A 21,837-nucleotide genomic window follows, 5' to 3' on the forward strand; every position below is an offset into this window, starting at 1 on the left:
TTTTATGTTCATGTATCTCCTCTGTCTGGATCTCTGTAGAGGCTCCATATTGCCAGTCATACTGATAGATTATTAGATTGGCTAACTGATTAATTCATTCATCAAATACTTAGTATTAGTATATACACTTTAGAGTGCTAAACATTGGTAACCCAAAGGTGTAGGATGCCATATGTTTCTAACCTCAAGGAGCTTATAGGCTTAGGGGAGATAAGACTAATGCATGAAAAATCAAATAAAGATACAAGACCATATATTGCAAGGTGGACTTTGCCATCATAGTCCGTAATGGGCTATATGAGCAGATAGAAATGGAGTTTAAGAAAAGAAAACAGAAGAGTACTTATATCAGAACAAGTATATACAGAAAAAGTCTATGTTGGTGCCAATCCAACTCTGAGTATAGTGAGGGATTGATTCTTAAAATACATGAAAGAAGGTTGAAATCAAATTTTTTTGAAGATTTTTTATTAATTTTTAAAAAATTTTTAAAATTTATTTTGATTTATCAATAATCACTTCCATATGCTTTTGAGTTTAAAATTTTTCTCCCCCTTCTTCCCCACCACCCTCCCCAAGACAGTGCACAATCTGATATAAGCTATACATTTACATTCATATTAAACATATTTTCACAGTAATGTTGTAAGTAAAAATTAAAACCAATAGGAAGAACTATCAGAAAGAGAAAACAAAACTCAACAGAAGAGAAAAAAAAAATAGCAATTCAACTTCCATAGTTCTTTCTTTGGATGTGGATAGCATTTTCCATCACAAGGCCTGTGGAGATGTCTTAGATCTTTGTATTGCTTGGAAGGGTTAAGTTTATCAATATTAGTCATCACACAACATGGCTGTTATTGTGTACAATGTTCTCTTGGTTGTGCTCACTTCACTCAGCATCAGACCATACAAATCTTTCCAGGTTTTTCTGAAGTCAGCCTGTTCATCATTTCTTATAGCACAATAGTATTTCATCACATTCATATACCACAACTTGCTCAACCATTCCCCAATTGATGGCCATCTTCTCAGTTTCCAATTTTTTGCCACCACAAAAAGAGCTGCTATGAATATTTTTGTACATGTGGGTCCTTTTCACATTTGTATAATCTCTTTGGGATATAGCCCTAAAAGTGCTATTGCTGGGTCAAAGGGTATGCATATTTTTATAGCCCTTTGGGCATAGTTCCAAATTGCTCTCCAAAATGGTTGGACTATTTCACAACTCCACCAACAATGCATTAGTGTTCCAATTTTCCCACATCTTCTCCAACATTTATCATTTTCCTGTTTTGTCATGTTGGCCAATCTGATAGGTGTGATGTGGTACCTCAGAGTTGTTTTGATTTGCATTTCTCTTGATATCAAATTATTATCAAAATAAGATGAGTAAGTAAATAGGAATAATTCTGGGCCCGTGTACCTACTTTCTTAACTCTATAAAATATTTTTAAGAATAAGTTATGTAACTTATGTATCATATTACATTATGTATATGTATACACTAAAGGCATCCTTGATGAAGACATGGAAAGTGAGGGGTCAAGGTTTTGCTAAGGCTCTTTTACAGCAAACCATGTATTTATAGTCAGATAATTTAGTCAAATAATTGACTAAAAGATACAAGATGCAACTGTGTTTCTAGGTTCCAACCCATTTTTCTAGCCTAAATGGATATCAGAAATTGCTCTTCCTTCCCACACTCCAAAATCCAGCCAATTGGCCTTCTCTCTGCTTCTCTCACATTATACTCTAGCTCCATGCCTTTGCCCTGGTTGCCATATATGTCTATAGTGGAATCTCCTCTTACCTCTGCCTCTTCTTCGAAGACACAACTTGAGTATCATCTTCTTCATGAAGCCTTTTCTGATTCCTGCAATTGCTTGTGGTCTCCCTCTCAAACTAGTTTATATTTTTATAATAATTACCTTTACATTTATGATATATGTGTGTATATATTTTACATATGTGTGTACATATATATGTGTTTGTTGTTGTTGTTGGCCCCATTAGAATGTAAGCTTGTTGAAAGTAGAGATTGTTTCATCCTTTGTACTTATATCCCCTAGTGCTTAGTACATTGCTTGGCTCACATTAAACACTCAATAAATACTTAATAAAAACATTGAGGTATCTAATTATAAGATAGAGGTCCAAACCCTAAAAAGCTTTACTATCAACTTTTAGGTTACTTTCTTCCTCAGACCCCAGCTCCACTGACCAGGTTCTGCTCCAGGAGGGAAAAAAGGCCTACTTATGTACCTGGTTTGATATAGCAGCCAAAAAAAAGCTATGTAACTCTGAATTAATTACATGATTAATTAATTTGTTGACTTAAAAAAAACTGATTTGGTACAGAAAACTGTCATTTCAAAGTATCTTTTCCAAAAGAGCATCTTGCATGCGTGTCTCAAGATCATAGCTGATTCTTTGAAAATTCAATAACAGAGATATGTTTGTTTGCTCACTGCTTATTAACATCAGGTGAAATATGAACAACTTGAGATGGATGATCACCAAAGGACTTTACGCTATCATAGAAGATATACAAGATGAAATCCAAATGAAGGAGGAATTCATTATAAATACTGATGTTTTCCAGATACTCCTATTTTTGGGTGATATTCTGTTTATTGTATCAAGGTTGAATTATTGTAGAGTTTTCTAAATAAGAGACATAATCATTCAAAGAGTTCAATGTAACTAGACACATTATTAAAAACCAAGTGGATGAAGAATGCTTGCTGTCTAGATTATGACATGCAGTTACATGGGCCAGATTTATGGGTAGTCCATCCGACTATACATTAGTAAGGACAGTAGGTATTCTTCATCCACTGAAGACTGACAATAAACTGGGTCCAGAATAGAATAGGAGGAGGAGAACAGGCTGGTTTACCTCAGGGATATTGTACCATGCTTTTATTGATTGACAAGTTTCTTCCTGAAACAAATCCCCCATTTTTTTTATAATATCAGTAAGCTTCTAATCAGAATACAAGGCTATAAGTCTCTGAAGAATTAAATCTGTGGCTCATCCAAAAACAAATGGAGAGGAGTATGATGGACAGGAGTAGTCCATAACTAACAAATGCACAGGAGTGCTTACAGAAAGATTGCCATGCCTGGCACAAAGTAAGTGCTTAATTAATGTTTTTTTTCTTCCTTCTTTCATCAAAGAGATAGATGGTCACTCAATGAGAGTAAACCACTTTGGGTTGTAGTGATATCTGTGCATTGTTATAAATCTTGAAGAAGAAAGCCCTGACTTGTTAGATATATTTCATCTTTCTTGGAGGATTATCTTTCCTCTTAACACTACCTGCCCACCACCCTGTTAATATAGAGGTTAACAGCATCCTCCTCATCCCTCGGGCTCACAATCAAGGAGTCACTCCTCACTATCTCTCACCCCCCATATTCCAGCCATTTTCAAGGCCTGCTGATTTCATCTTTGCAACATCTCCCAAATACACCCCCTTCTCTCCACTGACACTACCATCACTCTAGTGCAGGCCCTCATCACCTCACACATAGATTACTGCAATAGCTTACTGGTGGGTCTGCCTGCCTCAAGTCACTGCCCACTGCAATCCATTCTCCATTCAGTCACTAAAGTGATTTCCCTAAAACACAGGTCTAACCATGTCACTCCCCTACTAAATAAACTCTAGTGGCTTCCTATTGCCTCTAGGAGCAAATATAAAATGCTCTATTTGGCATTCAAAGCCTTTCATAACCTAGCCCCCTCCTAATATTTCAGTTTTCTTATAACTCATTCCCCAATACATATTCTTAAATCCATTTACACTGGTCTCCTGGATGCTCCACGAACAAGACATTCCATCTCTTGGATCAGGTATTTTCTGTCCCATGTCTAAAATGTTCTTCTTCCTCTGCTCTGACTACTGACAGCCCTGACTTCCTTTAAGTCCCAACTAAAATCTGACTTTCTATAGGAAGCTTTCCCCAACCCTTCAATTCCAATGCTTTCTCTCTTTTAATTATTTCCTTTTTATCCTATATATAGCTTGCTTTGTATGTATTTGTTTGCATGTTGCCTTCTCATTTAGATTCAGGAAATTTAGAGTCATTGGAGGAGCTTTTATTTATTTTATTTATTTATAGGTAGTGTGCAGGGACAACGGAACCAGAGCGCAGAGGCAGTCGTGGCGCGAGGAAGGCAAGACTGCAAAGGACCCAGAGGCCACCGCCACCGTGAGTCTCCTAAACAAGCCCAAGAGTGAGATGACCTCTGAGGAGCTGCAGAAGCGGGAAGAGGAGTAGTTCAACACCGGGCCCCTGTCGGTGCTCACCCAGTCGGTGAAGAACAACACCCAAGTTCTTATCAATTGACGAAACAACAAGAAACAATATTGTTATTACTGTTTACAACGTTCTCTTGGTTCTGTTCATTTCATTTTTCATTATTTTGCGCAAATCTTTCCATGTTTTTCTAAAATCATTAAGCTCATCATTACTTATAGCACAGTAGTATTCCATCTCAATCATATACCACAACTTGTTCAGCCATTCCCCAATCGATGGACATCCCTACAATTTCCAGTTCTTTGCCACCACAAAGGGAGCTGTTATAAACGTTTTGGAACATATAGGTTCTTTTATTGTGGGCCCAATTTGTTGTCAATTTACAGTGTCTTGTAATAATTTTGATAGTTAAGAAACAAGTCAGTGATTTGATTGCATAAAATAACTAAATCAGGAATGACTTCCACATTAGTAACTAGCTATTTATTTCCTGTCTTTTAAAAACATAATCAATTAGGGCAGCTGGGTGGCATAGTGGATAGAGCACTGGCCCTGGAGTCAGGAGGACCTAAGTTCAAAAACTCAGGAAACTCCAAGGACTTACAGTAGTCCACAAAGAGATGCATAAATGAACAAAGTTCCATATGAAACACTCATATAGCCCATCATATTCCCCCAAAGGGACTTAAACTTGGTGATATCCTAAGGGCAACATCCTAGTGTTCCAGGGAAATCCTTCCCTATAGGCCCTTACAAATTCTTAGTGTCACACTTTAATGGAGACTCTGCTCTGTTAGGTAAATATATTTTGAAGAGTGCTGAGTAACCAATCACCTTCCCATCAGAAATGAAATATCGTAGCTCTGCAAGAAGAAAATGGCACAGAAACTAGGTAGATGGATCATCCTCTACTTTGTCTGAAGAACATATTGCAACAGGAAATAGCCTTTACTCTTTAGAAGGTCGGTTCCCTAGCTCCCCGTATGTTCAAATTAGAAACTCTCTAATTTAGGTTAAAGGACAAACACATACCTGCATTTGCTATGCAGTCTTTTTTTTCAAAATTAAAAAATGTTGTGAATTTAAAAATACATTTTAGATCTTTATTATTTACAATTTGCTTTTGTTTAAAAGTATACAATAAGATAAATGGTCAAAGGATACGAACAGGCAGTTTTCTGATGAAGAAATCCAAGCAACTTAGTCATAAGAAAAAATTCTCTGGATCATTATTGGTCCAAAGAAATGCAAATTAAAACAACCTTGAGATATCATTTTATACTTATTAGATTGGCTAAAATGATAGAAGGGGAGAGTGACCAGTGTTGGAGGGGATGTGGAAAAAATGGGCCACTAATTCATTGTTGGTGGAATTGTAAAATGATCCAACCATTTTAGAGAGCAATTTGGAATTATACCCAAAGGGTTGTTAAACTACCTATACTCTTTGTTTTTGTTTTTGTTTTTTAAACAGCAAGGTTTTATTCACAAAAGGTAAAACTAGTGGACCCCTCAGCCTTATTGGGCTGAACCAAGTGTGGGGGTGGGAAGGGGAGGTTTTGGCTCCGCTACTTGCCAGCAATGAGTGGATTCCTGAGGACAACGATGACTGAATCCCCCCTCAGGAACATTTTGGAAATGTAACGATCTTTGTTCACTGGCTTTGACTTTTCTTGCCTTTGCCACTTTTGGGTACCTCCGTCCACATCTCCTACACGTTCTCCAAGACCATGTTGCAGTGCCTGTCAAAGGCCTTCACTCCTCCCAGAAGTTTCTTGTTGTTTCGGCAATTGATAAGAACTTGGGTGTTGTTCTTCAACGACTGGGTGAGCACCGACAGGGGCCCGGTGTTGAACTACTCCTCTTCCCGCTTCTGCAGCTCCTCAGAGGTCGTCTCATTCTTGGGCTTGTTTAGGAGACTCACGGTGGCGGTGGCCTCTGGGTCCTTTGCAGTCTTGCCTTCCTCGCGCCACGACTGCCTCTGCGCTCTGGTTCCGTTGTCCCTGCCCACTACCTATACTCTTTGACCCAGCAATACCATTACTTGGTATATTTCTAAAGACAATTAGGGGAAAAGGAAAAGAACCTATATGCTCCAAAATGTTTATAACAGCTCACTTTGTGGTGTCAAAGAACTGGAAATTGCAGGGATGTCCATCGATTGGGGAATGGCTGAACAAGTTGTGGTATATGATGGTGATGGAATACTACTGTGCTATAAGTAATGATGAGCTTAATGATTTTAGAAAAACGTGGAAAGACTTGCTCAAAATAATGAAAAATGAAATGAACAGAACCAAGAGAACGTTGTAAACGGTAACAACAATACTGTTTTAAGAACAATTTTGAGCAAATAAGCTATTTTGATTATTGTAAATACCCAAATTAACCATGAGAGACATATGAAGAAAGATGCTTTCTGCATAGAAAGAACTGATAAATCAAAGAATAATATGTGTGTGTGTGTGTGTGTGTGTGTGTGTGTACCTATCTGTATCTAATAGTAGCCATCTCGGTGGGATGGGGGAGTAGGGAAGAAAAAAAAGAAATTTACATGATAATTTTGTTGTGTATTTGAAAGGAAGAGCAAGTTGTGTTAGTGGATTTGCAGTTGTATGTCCAATTCTATTTTTTATTATACTATTTTATGGAAATGCTTGTTTTATTCCATAAATTAATAGTGAAATAAAAAAAACCTTTAAAAAAGTATACAATAAGTCTAATTTGTAATTGATAAAACTGTCCTGCTTGTCTGTGCCTCTTTGTGAGACACAGAATTCTGAATATGCAAATGAAGCCTTTCTTCTGAATATGCAAATGAAGCAAACAAAAAATAATTTCTCAGTTTGATTATGTCCAAAACCATTTGTCTTATTCTGTGTCCTGGGTTTAATATCTCTCTCAAGAAGTGGATAGAATGCTGTGTCATCAGGCCTTTGAAATTGTGGTTGGTTGTTCCCATGATCAGAGTTTTCAAATCTTTCTTTGTTGATATTGTATATGTACTTCTCTTGATTCTGCTTACTTCATTCTTCCCACATTTTCCCAAGTGTCTCTGAAATTATCCATTTCATCATTTCTTAAAGTGTAATAATATCATATTATATTCACATATCATAATTTACCTAGTACCCCCTCAGTTTCCAGTTCTTTGCTACTACAAAAACATATGTGTATGCATGTGTATATGTATATGTGTATATGTATAATATATATTTCTGTGTGTACATGTGTTATACATAAAATGTATATATAGCATATAAGATAAATATTTTATAAAATATATGACTTATGTATAAACATATGTCTTTCATATGTGGTCATTTTCCTTTTTCTATAATCTCTTTCAGTTGTAGGTCTAGTAATGGTATAGCTGAGTAAGACAGTATGCAGTTTAGTGATTGCCTGGGCCTTGTGGCAAATTGTTTTCCAGAATTGCTGGACTAAGTCACAGTTCCATGAAGAGTGCATTAGTGTGCATTTTTTCCCATATTCTCTTCAACAATGGCCCTTTCTTTTTTATTTTTTTGATCAACTGCTAATCTGATAGGTATGAAGTGTGATCTTGGAATTATTTTAATTTGTAGATGAATGTCATGGCATACTATTGCACCTTAAGAAATGATAACATTCTCAGATAAACTTTGGAAGACCTCCATGAACTGATACATAGTGAATTAAGCAGAACCAAGAGAATAATTTCTATAAAAAGAAAAATATTACAAAGAAAAAAATGAAAGACTTGATTTCTATAATTATTAGTGTTTTGGAGTATTTTTCATGTTTATTGCTTTTTTTAAAAACTTCCTTTTCATAATCTTTGACAACATATTGAGGAATGACTCTTATTTCTTCTACATTTGAATCAGTTCTTTATATATCTTAGGCATTAAACCTTTATCAAAGGAAGACATTTCTTCATTTAAAAGTAACCCTTATAACTTTAACTTGATTGATTTTGTCCTTTTCATGCAAATGACTTTAAATTTTATATAATAAAATTTTATTGTAAAATTTTATAAAATAAAAATTTTATTATAAAATTATATAATAAATTTTTTTCTTTTGTGATTCTCTTCTTCCTTATTTGGTCATAAAATATTTTCCTATCCATAGATCCAAAAGACATATTTTTCCCCTTAGTCCTCTAATTTGTTAATGATCTGGCCACTTATGTATAAACCATGTATACTTTAGGAACCTCTTTGGTTATACAGGGTGAAATATTGGTCTTTACCTAGTTTTTGCCAGACTGCTTTCCAGTTTTCTTAGCAATTTTTGAAACAGTGAGTCCTCATCTCAGGAGCCGGGATCTTTGAGTTTATAGAGTAAATTACCATGTTTGTTTGCTTCTGTATATTATATCCCTAATCTATTCCACTGACTTCTCTATTATTTCAACTAGTAGTAAATCTTTTTTTTTCATGCTTTATAGTATATTTAGAAAATTGAAACTTTTAGGTTGTCCTGTATTCTACTTTTTTTTCATTATTTCCCTTTAGGTTAATGACTTTTGAATGTCAATTAATTTTATTATTATATTTTTAGCTCCACAGGGTAAAATAACAGTTTAGGTTGTATTATCATTTTTATTATAGCGGTATATTTGCTGTTATTAAATGATTTTCCAGTTGTGTCCAACTCTCCATGATCCCTGGGAGGTTTTCTTGGCAAAGATATTGGAGTGGTTTTCCATTTCTTCCTCCAGCTTATTTTACAGATGAGGAACTGAGGCAAACAGGGTTAAGTGACTTGACCAGGGACACACAGTCATTAAGTGTCTGAGGCAAGATTTGAACTCAGGAAGATGAGTCTTTCTGACTCCAGGCCCGGCACTCTACCCATTGTGTCACCTCACTGCCCATAGCAGCATGTACTAACATGGAATATTTTTTTTCCAATTATTTAAGTTTGCATTTATTTCTGTATAGGTAGCTTTGTGGTTTTGTTCATTTAGTTTTCATGTGTGTCTTCTTAAATAGACCTTAAATTACTTTATCCGTTATGTGATTAGTTTGAATGAGTTTTCCTTTTCAATCTCTTCCTGATGGGTATTTTGGTAATTTATAGAAATGATGATTTTTTCTATGGATTTATTTTATATCCTACTATATTTATATCCTACTATACTTTGTTCATTGTCTCAATTAGTTTCAGTTGACACTTTAGGTTTCTCTGAACAGGCTATCGTTCTATTTGAAAAAAAGATGAAAATTTTGTTTCTTTGTTGCTTATGTTTACTGCTTTGTTTTCTGTTTCTTCTCTTATTGCTCTGTAGGTAGAAAAGGACTATGTTAAAGAGCAGGGGCAGCTAGGTGCTGCAGTGGATAAGCACCCAGATCTGGAGTCAAGAAGACCTGAGTTCAAATCCAGTCTCAAACATTTATTAGCTTTGTGACCCTAAGCGATTCACTTACTCCTATTTGCCTCAGTTTCCTCAACTGTAAAATGAGCTGGAGAAGGAAATGGCAACAACTCCAGTACCTTTGCCAAGAAAACCCCAAATACAGTCATAAAGAGTCAGACATGACTGAAAAGACTGAACAACAACATGTTAAAGAGTAATGGTGATAAGGGGCATCTTCACTTTACTCCTGATCTTATTCAAAAGGCCTCCATATTTTCCTTTAGATATAATGATTGCTCTTGGTTGTATATAGATACTATTTACCATATCTAGGAAAAAATCTATTTATTCCTATACTCCCTAGGAGTTTTTAAAAGAAGTGGATGTTGCATTTTTGTCAAAAACATTTTCAGTGTCGATTGATATAATCACATGGTTTATTAATTTTGTCATTAATATCTTCTATTATGCTTCTGGTTTTCCTTATATTGAACCAACCCTGAGTTCCTGGTAAAAATCCAAGCTCATCATAGTCAATAATATTTTAAATATGTTGTTTTAGCCTATTTGCTAGTATTTTAATTTTATCTCTTTTCTTTTTTCTCTCCTTGTTTAGGTATCAAGACCATATGTGTATCATAGAAAGATTTTGGAAGAGTTCCTTCTTTTTGTATTTTTAGAAATAGTTCTTGCCATATGTTCTTTAGCATATCTTTCAGTGCCTGAGTTGCCTCTTTTTATGGAGCTAACACTGGCCAGGAAAATCTTCCTTCTTTAACTGACTAGAATACTAAATTCTGGAACCATATTGCCTAGGGATTTTAAAATTCATCTTTCACTATACACTATATAATTCAGTCAACTATCATTTTTAAGCACCTACTAGGAGTCAGGAATTGTTCTAAGTGCTGAGGAAACAGAGAGAAGAGAAATACAGGCCCCACTCTCAAGGAGCTCACAAGTCTTATGAGGGAGACAGCAGTAAGTAACTATCTACAAACAAGCAAAATAAAGGATGTATTGAGGATAGCATCAGAGGGATGGCACTAAGATTAATGGAGAACTAAAAAGTCTTCTTGCAGAAGACAAGACTTTAATTGATATTTGAAAGAAGCCAAGGGGATCCAGGAGTAGATGAGAAGGGATAGAATTCCAGGAATGGCAGACAGCCAACGAAAATACTTAGAGTTGAGAGATGGAGTATCTTCTATGAGGAACATCAAGGAAGCCAGTGTCAGTGGTTAGAAGAATACATAGGAAAGAGTGAGGGTGTAAGAAGACTAGGAGGGTAGGAAGGGTCTAGGGCCTAGACTCTAGGTTACGAAGTACTTTAAAATCCAAAGAGAATTTTGTATTTGTTCCTGGTGGCTAAATAGGGAGCCACTGGAGTTTATTGATTAGAGAAGCAACATTGTGAGATATGCACTTTGAGAAGATAAATTTTAGAGCTGAATAGAGGAGGGACTGGAATGGGGAGAGATCTGAGGCAGGAAGGCCAACCAGCAAGCTTTGTAATAGTCCAGGCATGAAGTGATGAGGGCCTGCATGAGGAAGGTAGCAGTGTCAAAGGAGAGAAGGAGCCATTAGCAGGAGATGTTACTAAGGTAAAAACCACAGGACTTGATAACTAATTGGCTAGGAGTGGAAGAGAGTAAGGATTCAAGGATGTTTTTAAGCCTTGGTGACTGAGAGAACGGTGGTACATTCCACAATAATAGAGAAGTTATGAAGAAGCAAGAGTTTGGGAAGAAGAGATAATGTGTTCCATTTTGGACAGGTTGACTTTAGCATGTGTATGGGACAAGCAATTTGAGATATATAATAGACATTTCAGTACAATAGTTGGAGATAACTAACTAGAGGTCAGAAGAGATATTAGGGCTGGACAAATAAATCTGAGAGTTTTATCTGCATAGAAATCATAACTGAAATCTGGGGAGCTGATGAGGTCGCCAAATGAAATAGTGTGGAGAGAGAAAAGGGCCCAGGATACAGCCCTGAGGAACAACCTTGGTTAGCAGGCATGACCTGGATAAAGATCAAGCAAAAAAAGACAGAGACAGAGATGAGAATGAAGATGAAGATAACTACAGAGAAAGGACCATGAAATTTGGCCATTAAGAGATACCTGGTAACTCTGGAGAGAGCAATTTCATTTGAGTAATGAGTTCAGATGCCAAACAATAGAGAGTAAAGAAGGGAATGAGAGGAAATGGAGTAAAGGCTTCTACTGTAGGGAGCCTTTTCAAGGAGTTTAGCTGCAAAAGGCAAGAGAGATGTGGGGTAATAGTGAGGATAGATTGGGAGAGGGTGTTGGGGATGGGGGAGACATGGGCATGTTTATAGACAATCATTAAGTCAATAAACATTTATTAACTATATATCAGAACCTGTGTGAAGTGCTAGTTATACAAAAAAAAGTAAAAGATAGTCCCTGATGCTCAATGCAAAGTGAATTCTGAAGCCAACTCTAGGGACTTTTTGCACTTCACTACTCTCTTGTTGCCTTTTCTCTTGTACCTTAAAGAAAAACAAAAACATGATAAAACATTAGCAATCACTAAATGAGAATCTTAACAAGTTTACAATTATAGCTTTTGCTTGCTTGCAATGTTTACAAAAACGGTTCACTAGAGCAAAAAGAATTCATAAGTAAATACAGTAAGGCAGAAATATTAACTATATTATTTACAAATTATAACAAAATTAAAATCAAAATCAATGAGAGGAATGTAAACAAGGAATTCAGACTTAAATGATGACTAAATAGTTCAATCATAAATAATAAGTATTAAAAACAAATCATTGCTCTTTGCCTGTCACATCTATGGATAAGGGAAGAGTTTATGATCAAACAAGAGATGGAGAGGATCATGGGTAGTAAAATGGATAATTCTGATTATATGAAATTTAAAAGGTTTTGCACAAACAAAACCAATGTAGCCAAAACTAGAAGGGAACCGAGGGAAAAATACATAGCAAGTTTCTCTGATAAATGTCTCATTTCTCAAATATATAGGGAAGTGAGGCAAATTTATAAAAATAAGAGCTATTCTCCATTTGATAAAAGGTCACAGGATATGAACAGGCAGTTTTCAGAAGAATAAATCAAAGTTTTTCATAGTCATATGAAAAAATGTTCTAAATCATTATTGATTAGCAAAAACACAAATTAAAACCACTCTGAGGTACAACCTCACACTCATCAGATTGGTTAACAAGACAAAAAAGTAAAATAATAAATGCTAGAGGCAGTATGGAAAAATAAAGACACTAATGCACTGTTAGTAGAGCTGTGAACTTGGGAGAACAATTTAGAACTGCACCCAAAGGGCTATAAAACTACACATACCCTTTGGCCCAATAACAGCTCAACTAGGTCTATATCCCAAAGAGATCAATAAAAAAGTAACAGGATCTATATGTATAAAAATATTTATAGGAGTTCTTTTTGTGGTAGTAAAGAATATGAAATTGAAGGGATGCCCATCAATTGGGAAATGGCTGAACAAATTTTGGCATATGATTGTGGTGGAATATTACTGTGCTATAAGAAATGATGAGCAGGTTGCTTTCAGAAAAACCTAGGAAGATTTGTATTAACTAATGCAAAGTGAAGTGAACAAAATGAGGAAAACATTGTACACAGTAACAGCAATATTGTGATGATGATCAATTGTGAAAGACTTAACTATTCTAATCAATACAATGATCCAAGACACTTCCAAAGGACTCACAATGTAAAATGCTATCTACCTCCAGAAAGAGAAATGATGAACTCTGCATGCAGATTGAAGAATTATTTTTCACTTACTTTATTTTTCTTGCTTTTTGTGCAGCAAGGCTAATATGGAAATATATTTTGCGTGACTTCACCTGTATAATTGATATCATATTGCTTGTCTTATCAATGGTGGGGAGAGGCTAGAGGAAGGGAGAATATTTGGAACTAATTTTTTTTAATTTTTTTTCCTTAAAAGCATTTATTTTCAAATACACATAAACAAATACAATAGTGAAATGGCAGAACAGCAGCAACAGAATAACATGAACAAGAACAAGAAGAAATATATAACATAACATAGACAATCCATTGATTTTTTTTTGCTTGATTATAGGTCTTTGTTATAAGGAAGAGCTACTACTTGGAGAGTGTGGTGGGTAGGTGGTGATAGATATAAAAAATAATATCACTGAAACATGCTTGAAAATTCCCCAATGAAAGGAAGGGTGAGTGCAGCAGGAGATACAAATAAAAGAATTTTATTACTACTGTGTTAGTATATTACACATATATTATATGCATATATACATATATATGTAACAGTGCATATAAATTCTTGTACAATCTCTCAACAATTCTTATAGATTCAATAAGGGGATGGTCCTATGCAGATGACTTGCAAATAAATATATCCAGTTCTGATCTCTCTCCTGGATTCTAGTCCCACATTACCAAGTATCTTCTTATTTCTACCTGATATCCTGTAGGTATCTCAAACTTGTTAGGTTTATAAAGAGTACTTTATTACCCTCATTCTCCCAAAATCATCCTTCTTCTAAACTTCTCCATTTCTCTTGATGTTGCGACCTTCTTTCCAGTCACCCTGGCATTGAGTCCTCTCCCTCAACATCTATATCCAATCAAATGCCATTTTTAAAGTCTTACCTCTGTAACATTTCTCTCATCTTATATCTTAATTTGAGCCCTTTGGCCTAGATCATCGTAATTACCTCCTAACTGGTATTACTACAGCCAATTTCTTCCCTCTCCTGACTCCTTTGTCCTTATATTACCTAGTAATCTGTCAGGGCATTTGCCTTCTGGCATGGTACTCTGCAGACAAAAACAGTTAAGACTTTGAATCCATAGAATGCAAGCTTCGTGAAGGCAGTCACTTTTTTAAAAATTTGTATCATGAACGTATGTCAGGAGAAATCAAAAAAGGTATCCAGCACATTGGATAGACTATCTGGCAAAATTAGGGGAAGAAATTGACAAGTCATATAGGATGGACATTCATGGATGGGTTCTGAGATGTATCATTAAAGGAAACTACCAAATTGATTAATTCCCAAATCCATTTAAGTGTAGTATTTATCCTGATTATTTTATACATTTTCTCCTTATACCAGACTTATGATTCCATCAGTATAGTAAAGTGCTTAATATATTTTTTGTTGAAGTGTTGAATTGAATAATTACTTCCTTGGAAAAGGTTTGTGCTGTTTAGGATGCATGTATACCAAAATTATGCCCACATATACTCAAGAACACTGTCCCTACATGGAAAAGCAATCCAAGCAAATTCAACAATGAAAACAGGATCTGCACCCTCCTACATTCATTCTTTGCTCTCTCATTGATGTTGACTTGCAAAACCACTGTCTCTTTGTCCGTGCCCTGGCACGCTTAGCACTCAAACTGGTTCCAACTACCCCTCACCACATAGACCACCTGCTTTCAGAATCTCCAAAGTATTTTACCTTTATTATCTCATATGTACCTCAAAACAACACTGTGAGGTAGGGTACAAAAAGTATTATTGCCCCCATTTTACAAATGAAGAAATGAGGTTCAGAGAAGTTAAATTAATTGGGCAGGGTTATACAGTAAATGTCAGAAGTGTAATTTAAAACCAGGTCTTCTTGACTCCTAAGTCAATACTATCCACTATGCCATGCTGCCTCATGATACTTGGTATAATATTGCTGGTATTTTGTCCTCAAATAAGGCCCCACTAGTGGCCTCCTGAAATGTTTCTATTGAATATACACGAGGCAGAAAAAAAATTCAAGTACAAGTTTGGAAAGCATCTAGCTCTGAGAATAACACTCAGTCCCTGACTATGGCCACATCAACCATATATCCAACCATATATCACACAATTATTTGCCAGCAGTTCTGAAATACTAAAGTTATAGGATTTTATGGGAAAGCTTTCCTCCACTAATAACTTTCTAGAAGGCTATCTGAACATCCCTGTTCCTGATGCTGTAAACCATGGGATTCAGCAAGGGAGTGATAACAGCATAAATCACTGTAACCAACTGGTCTTTGTCAGATATGACCTTGGATGAGGGTCTCAAGTAGATAAAAGATGCACATCCGTAGTGTACTATAACTACTGCGAGGTGGGAGGCACAGGTAGAGAAGGCTTTCCCCTTGCCTGCTCTGGATGGAATCCTCAAGATGGTGCTGACAATGAATCCATAAGAGATGCAGACAAAAATCAATGGGACCACAAGCACCAGTACACCACAGATGAATATGATCATCTCATTGACATGGGTGTCACCACAGGCAAGGTGAATAAGAGGTGAAATTTCACAGAAATAGTGGTTGATCTTGTTAGAGTTACAGAAGGGGAGAATGAAGACCAAGGTGGTGCCAACCACTGACATCAGCAATCCATTCACCCCACAGGTAGCTGCTAGGAGTCTGCAGGTCCTCCAATTCATGAGGATTGGATAGCACAGAGGGTGGCAGATGGCAGCATAGCGGTCATAACCCATTACACCCAACAATAAGCAGGTGTTGATAGCAAAGGAAAGAAAGAAGAACATTTGGATGGCACAGTTGGTAAAGAAGATGGTCCTGAGCATCGAGAGCAGATTGAGAAGCATCTTGAGCAAAATGACAAAGGTATAACAGGTCTCAGACACAGAGAGGACACCTAGAAAGAAATACATGGGGGTGTGGAGGTTGTGCTGGAGGAGGATGACTATAACAATCATGATGTTTCCACACAGAATGGTCATATAGAGATAGAAGAAGACAGCAAAGAGCACAAATTGCAGTTCCTGGAGGTTGGAAAAGCCCAGCAAAAGGAATTCAGTGACCACGGTAAGGTTCTCTGGAGCAAGCCGTTTCCAGGGTAAGATCTGCAAAAAGAAGTGAGAGGAGAAAAGGATGCTCAGTTCTGTGGACTGAGGGAATTGGGGGATGTTTATATTTAATTGCCTAGGAAATTGTCACTATCTTGTGTTCATTCAATAAACAATTAAACAAAGGAAAAAGAAGAAAGAAGAGAAGGAGGCGAAACGAAAGAGGGCAGTAACTTCAACAGAAATTACTCTGGTCATTAAAAAGAATGTGAGTAAGCAAGAGGGGAGTCATAATATACAACAAGGGACTATAGTTAAATGACTATCGATTGAATAGCATGGATACTGTAACCAGGAAAAGACAAGATGGTGAAAAAAATAGGTATCTTTAAGAATATGGACAGCTGTGATATAATAGAGAGATTAGACTGATTTTACTTGACCCCAGAGGGCAGAACAAGTGTCAATACACAGAGACTTCAGAGAGGAAGATTTTAGCATTTATGTAAGGAAAAAGTTCTTAGTAGAGCTGAAAAAATAATTGCAATATAACTCTGTGTTCCTGAAACTTTTCACAGGCATTCAGAAGAGTTTGGATGGCTTGAGGGTTCCAGTTGCCTAAAGGAAAAGACTTCTCAAAGATTTGGGGCACAAGCATTGAGGTTGAGAGTTAATATTTAGATACAAGAAGGTGGTGGTGTGAACCTGAGAGCAAATGGAGAGAAGTCAGATAGATGAGTGGTAAAGCTGTGGACTGAATCTGAGACCCTGGAGGCCAGTCCAATCAGTATTGCTTCTTTCCCTGAATTTTCCAAAGCAAAATGGTAACTGTGTCTGGGAGCCCAGTCACAGCCTTCTTTATCTTGTTTAACTGTTTGTTTACATTTCTTTATTATTTGAAAATATTTTTAATAAAATACCTAACCATTAGTAGTTTTTATTGGCTAAGCCTTTAAGTTTATGGATTGAGATCGAGAGAAGAGAATCTTGGACATGGATCAAGAGATTTCTCTCTTATTCTGAAGAGAACAAGACAGAGCAGTTTTATAATTTTCATGTAAGATATTGTCACCTCTAGAACTTTGCTTGTGAAAGTTTGCCTCTTCCCTTCTAATATCATCATCAAGGATACTTTTTATTTGTTTTTTATTATTTTTCTAAATTTTGCATATGTGTATGTGAGGTCGACTTAGACAGTGACAGAGAAACAGAGAAATAGGAAGCAAACTTATATGTCAAAAGTTTGCGGTCACTATTTTTGCAGTAGCAATAAAATAAAAATTTTCCCCCTACACCTTTAGTATCTTCCCTTTCATCTTTTCGATAAGAATCAATCCCTCAATGACATCAAAATTGTGTCACTTCTCCCAAAAATATCTTATCTGTACAATTGATCTACTCTAGTTGTTTTTTCCCATCTTTGATCTCTTCAGGGCCGTTTCTAACTCCTCTATAAGTAATCTGCTAAAACGATGTTAAAATCTGTATACACACATACATACATATATACATATATGTATATATCTCACATATGTGTGTATTTGCAACAATTTTCCATCTGTCTTCTCTCTGTTATCTTTCTAGTTTCATCCTTAAATGTTCTCAGGATCACTTTGCTTAGCTGGACCACTTGCCAAGCATTGGCAAATTGGTTTTATCCTTCATCCTTCAAATAATCCAAATAATGCTTAATTCTGATAGTCACTCCCCTGCTAAAGACCTTTCAGTGGATCCTTATTGTCTATGAGATAAAATACAACCTCTTTCAATCTCACTTTAAGGTCCTCCATCATCTGTCACCCATTTACCCTTCCAGCTCATTTAGTACTTCATTTGACTTACTCTGCATTCCGGTTTTTAACCGGGCTGCTCTTTAATTTTATCCAATTTTCCCACAATTCACTAAATTCACCTAAATGATTGTCCCTCATGCCTAGAATGTCCTCTCTCATCTGTCTTTTGAAATTTATCATTTCCATGAATGTTGACAGCTAAGGTGCCACTTCCTCCTCCAGGATTTACCTAGTTTAATTAGCTAAAAATATTCTCCCTCCGAATTTCCTAGAAACTTGGTCTATATTTTTCCTGAGACTTCTTGTAGTAAATCTTATCTCATACTGCCTGATGTTCCAATAATTTCCTCACTTTTAGAATATAAGCTTCTTGAGGCAAGGAACAGAGCTGTTTTTCTTCTTTGTATGCAATGTCAAGTCACATGCCTTGCACATAGTGTTTGTGAATGCGTTCTCATTCCCATCTCTAATTATCATGTGTTTACTGTGAGTTACCCTTCTAGCTTTTCCTTATTAGTTTATTTGAAGAAAACATATGTTAGATCAAGGGAAGCAGATGTCAGAAGCAAAACAGACTTTTGAGGAGGGACAGGATAAAAAAAGGGAGAGAAAAGGATAAACAGAAGAAAATAGGCTGGTGGAAGATACACAGCTAGTTACTACATCTATAAAATTGTTTTTGTTGTTGTTTAGTCATTCAGTCATATCCAGCTCTATGTGACTCCTAGATTTTGTCTATGGGGTTTTTTTGGCAAAACACTAGGATGGCTTGCCATTTCTTTCTCCAGTGTGCCCCCATTTTACAGATAAGGAACTGAGGCAAATAAAGGTTAAGTGGTTTGCTTAGGGTCACATAGTTAATAAGTGTCTGAGGCAGAATTTAAATTCAGATCTTCCTGGCTCCAGGCCCAGTGTTCTATCCACTGCACTGCCTACCTGTCCTCATCTATAAAATAGAAATAATAAAACTTATGCTGAAAATACAAGTTCTTTCAATTCAGTTAATAGTCACAGAATATCAGAGTTGGAAAGGATTGTTAATCCTATCAAGGCCAACTTACTTCTGAATGATAAATTCATCTACAATATCACTAACAAAAGATCAGTGAGTCTTGGCTTGAAGACCTCCAATTAAAAGGAATATGCCATCTTCCAAGGCAACACATTCCAATATTGGATAACTCTAATTGTCAGAAGAATTTTTTCCCCTTACTTTAAGTCCAACTTGACTTTTCTCCTTCTATCCATTGCTCCTGATACTATCCTCTGGGACCATGAACATCAAGTGTAATTCATCTTCCACATGATAATCCTTCAAACACTCAAAGACAGTTATCATGCCATCTCCCAATCCAATTCTACAAACACACATTAAGTAATACAGGAAAAGTTTCCAAACTTTTCACTACCCACTTCATCTTTATTTGCACATGCTACAGCTTGACCCAGAGGATAAATTCTCTCATGCATATAGATATTAGGCACTTAATGTATCATCCCCTCTTAACCTATTGATTTTTTGCCTTCACTCTTTGACTTATGCCAATTCCCTTTTCTCCCAATAGCCTCCTCTCCAATTTCCACCTATGAAAATGTAACCCATTCTTCAAGATCTAATTTAAATGTCACCTCCTATAAGAAGCCTTCTCTTACCCCCTGAACTGGAAGGGATTTCTTCCTCTTCTGAAATTTTTTCACATGTTATTTTTTCAACATTTATGGAACTTAGCACATGATGCTTTCTATGTAAGATATGTACCTGTGTCCATGTCTCAACTATCCAAATAAGCAGTAAGTTCTTTAAGGGTAGGGATTGTCTCTCAGTTATTATTTCATCCTTGATACTTGGTACAATGCCTGGACCAAAAGACCTCAATAACTTTGATGAAAGAATGAATGAATGAGTGAAATGAATGAATGTTACATACTTTGATGCTATGTTAAAATCCTAACTCTCTGACATTTTTGTTGAAAGTCTCCAACAAGGTATTTAATATCTTGAGGACTTACTTGCTGCATTAGTAAAATATGGAAGTCAGGACAGATGATCTTTAAGGTTACTATCAGCTCTAAATTTTATGATCCCTTACCTTGTTGTCTGGTCCCAAGGCTAATGACATTAATCCAGATGGAGTAGGAGGAAGGAAACCCAATGCCCTTTCTTCCTGTTCTACTATTTTGTAAATGTGACGTGAAGTGTTTTGCACAAATATCCTGTTCTGCTGTTTCAGCAAGAACACAAACTGCTTAAAAATAGAAAAAAAAGGTGATACATGTGTGTGTAACTGGGTGTGTATAGATAAAGATATAAAAGTCCTTCATTTTCAAGACTATGTATGTATAATATATTCCAAATATAAAATAGATATAGTTAATATATTTGTATACATGCACACTTATAAACACACACATAAATGGATGGATGGGTGGATATGTCTCTTGAAAATGTCATTTAAGACCAAATACTGAATAACAAGAATAAAAATCTATCATCTTTTTGATTCTCACAACAATGCTAAGTAATGTATTATTATTCATTGTCTGATATAAGTTGGACGAGGAGGTGGCTGTAGCTGAGATTCCTTCCAGCTCCAAAATTCTATGAACCCTATTTTACAGATAATGAAATTAAGTCCCAGAGGTAGTAAGTGACTTATCCAAGTTTGGAGAGCTAACAGTTCAGACCAGGAAAAAAACCCAGATTTCCTGACAGTGAATCAGCTACTTTCTCTACTCCACCCCCAACGAGGGACCAGAGTGGCTTATTGAGACTGCACAGCCAATCTAAATTACAGGGCCAGGGACAATGAAATTTGTACCATTACTGGATGAATGGCCAACTGACTGACCAAAGGATAGACAGATGGGTGCAGCAAATACCTCTAGGATCTTTACCAGCCCACTGGACTCACCTCATTATTAGTCAGGCGTTTCATCCTGGAAATTATGGCAGAGGTGTCCCCAGAATGACACAGGAAAGTGTGATCCAAGGACAACAAGGCTTTCTACATGGGAAGAAAGTCATGTTATGGCCACTCCCCTCCCTTGTTCAAACCCTCACTACTTTTCACCTCAAATACTACAATAGTCTTCTAATTAGTCTTCTAGCCTCAAGTCTCTCCACCCACCATCACTATCTATCCTTTACTCTACAGTCAAAGCGATATGTCTAAGCATGTCACTACCCTTATTCAACAAACATCACTGGCTCCCTACTCCCTCTGGGATCATGTGCAAAGACCTCTATTAGGAATTTAAATCTCTTCATAACATGGCCTTTCCTACGCTTCCAGCATCCCCATGTGTTATTTTCCATTATATACCATACAATCCAGATGCACTGGCCTCGTTGCTGTTCTTCACACATGACACTCCATTTCTTATCTCTGTTCCTTTGCACTTGCTGTCCCTTGTGGCTAGAATACTCTCCCTCCTCACTTCTACCTCTGAATTTCTTCAAGACTCAGCACCACTTTCTGAAGGCAGCCTTTTCTATCCCCCATAGCTGCTAGTGCCTTCTCTCTGAGAATATAAGATTATGTTCTCTCGTTCTCTCTCTCTCTCTCTCTCTCTCTCTCTCTCTCTCTCTCTCTCTCT

General features: G+C 36.4%; 1 protein-coding gene and 1 pseudogene across 1 annotated transcript; both read right to left on the reverse strand.

Moving 5' to 3' along the window:
* Positions 1-5,840: 5,840 nt before the first annotated feature.
* LOC114026408 lies at positions 5,841-9,137 on the reverse strand (annotated as a pseudogene).
* Positions 9,138-15,580: 6,443 nt separating this feature from the next.
* Positions 15,581-21,176, reverse strand: LOC114026361 (olfactory receptor 10R2-like). Its single transcript, XM_027840041.1, has 2 exons — positions 21,153-21,176; positions 15,581-16,504 (listed from the first exon to the last, which is right to left on the reverse strand). The coding sequence occupies exons 1-2, from the start codon at positions 21,174-21,176 to the stop codon at positions 15,581-15,583; spliced, it is 948 nt and encodes a 315-aa protein (XP_027695842.1).
* Between the last annotated feature and the right edge of the window lie 661 nt (positions 21,177-21,837).

Source organism: Vombatus ursinus, unplaced genomic scaffold (assembly GCF_900497805.2).
Source record: "Vombatus ursinus unplaced genomic scaffold, bare-nosed wombat genome assembly UNPS02014838.1, whole genome shotgun sequence".
Taxonomy (NCBI): Eukaryota; Metazoa; Chordata; class Mammalia; order Diprotodontia; family Vombatidae; genus Vombatus; species Vombatus ursinus.

What these genes read in the sequence shown, in the direction of transcription:
- LOC114026361 (XM_027840041.1), bottom strand. Translation starts at nt 21,176, where the DNA reads ATGAAACGCCTGACTAATAATGAG. An exon ending in AACGCCTGACTAATAATGAG is followed by an intron (nt 16,505 to 21,152) that starts GTGAGTCCAGTG and finishes TTCTTTTTGCAG; the next exon opens with ATCTTACCCTGGAAACGGCT.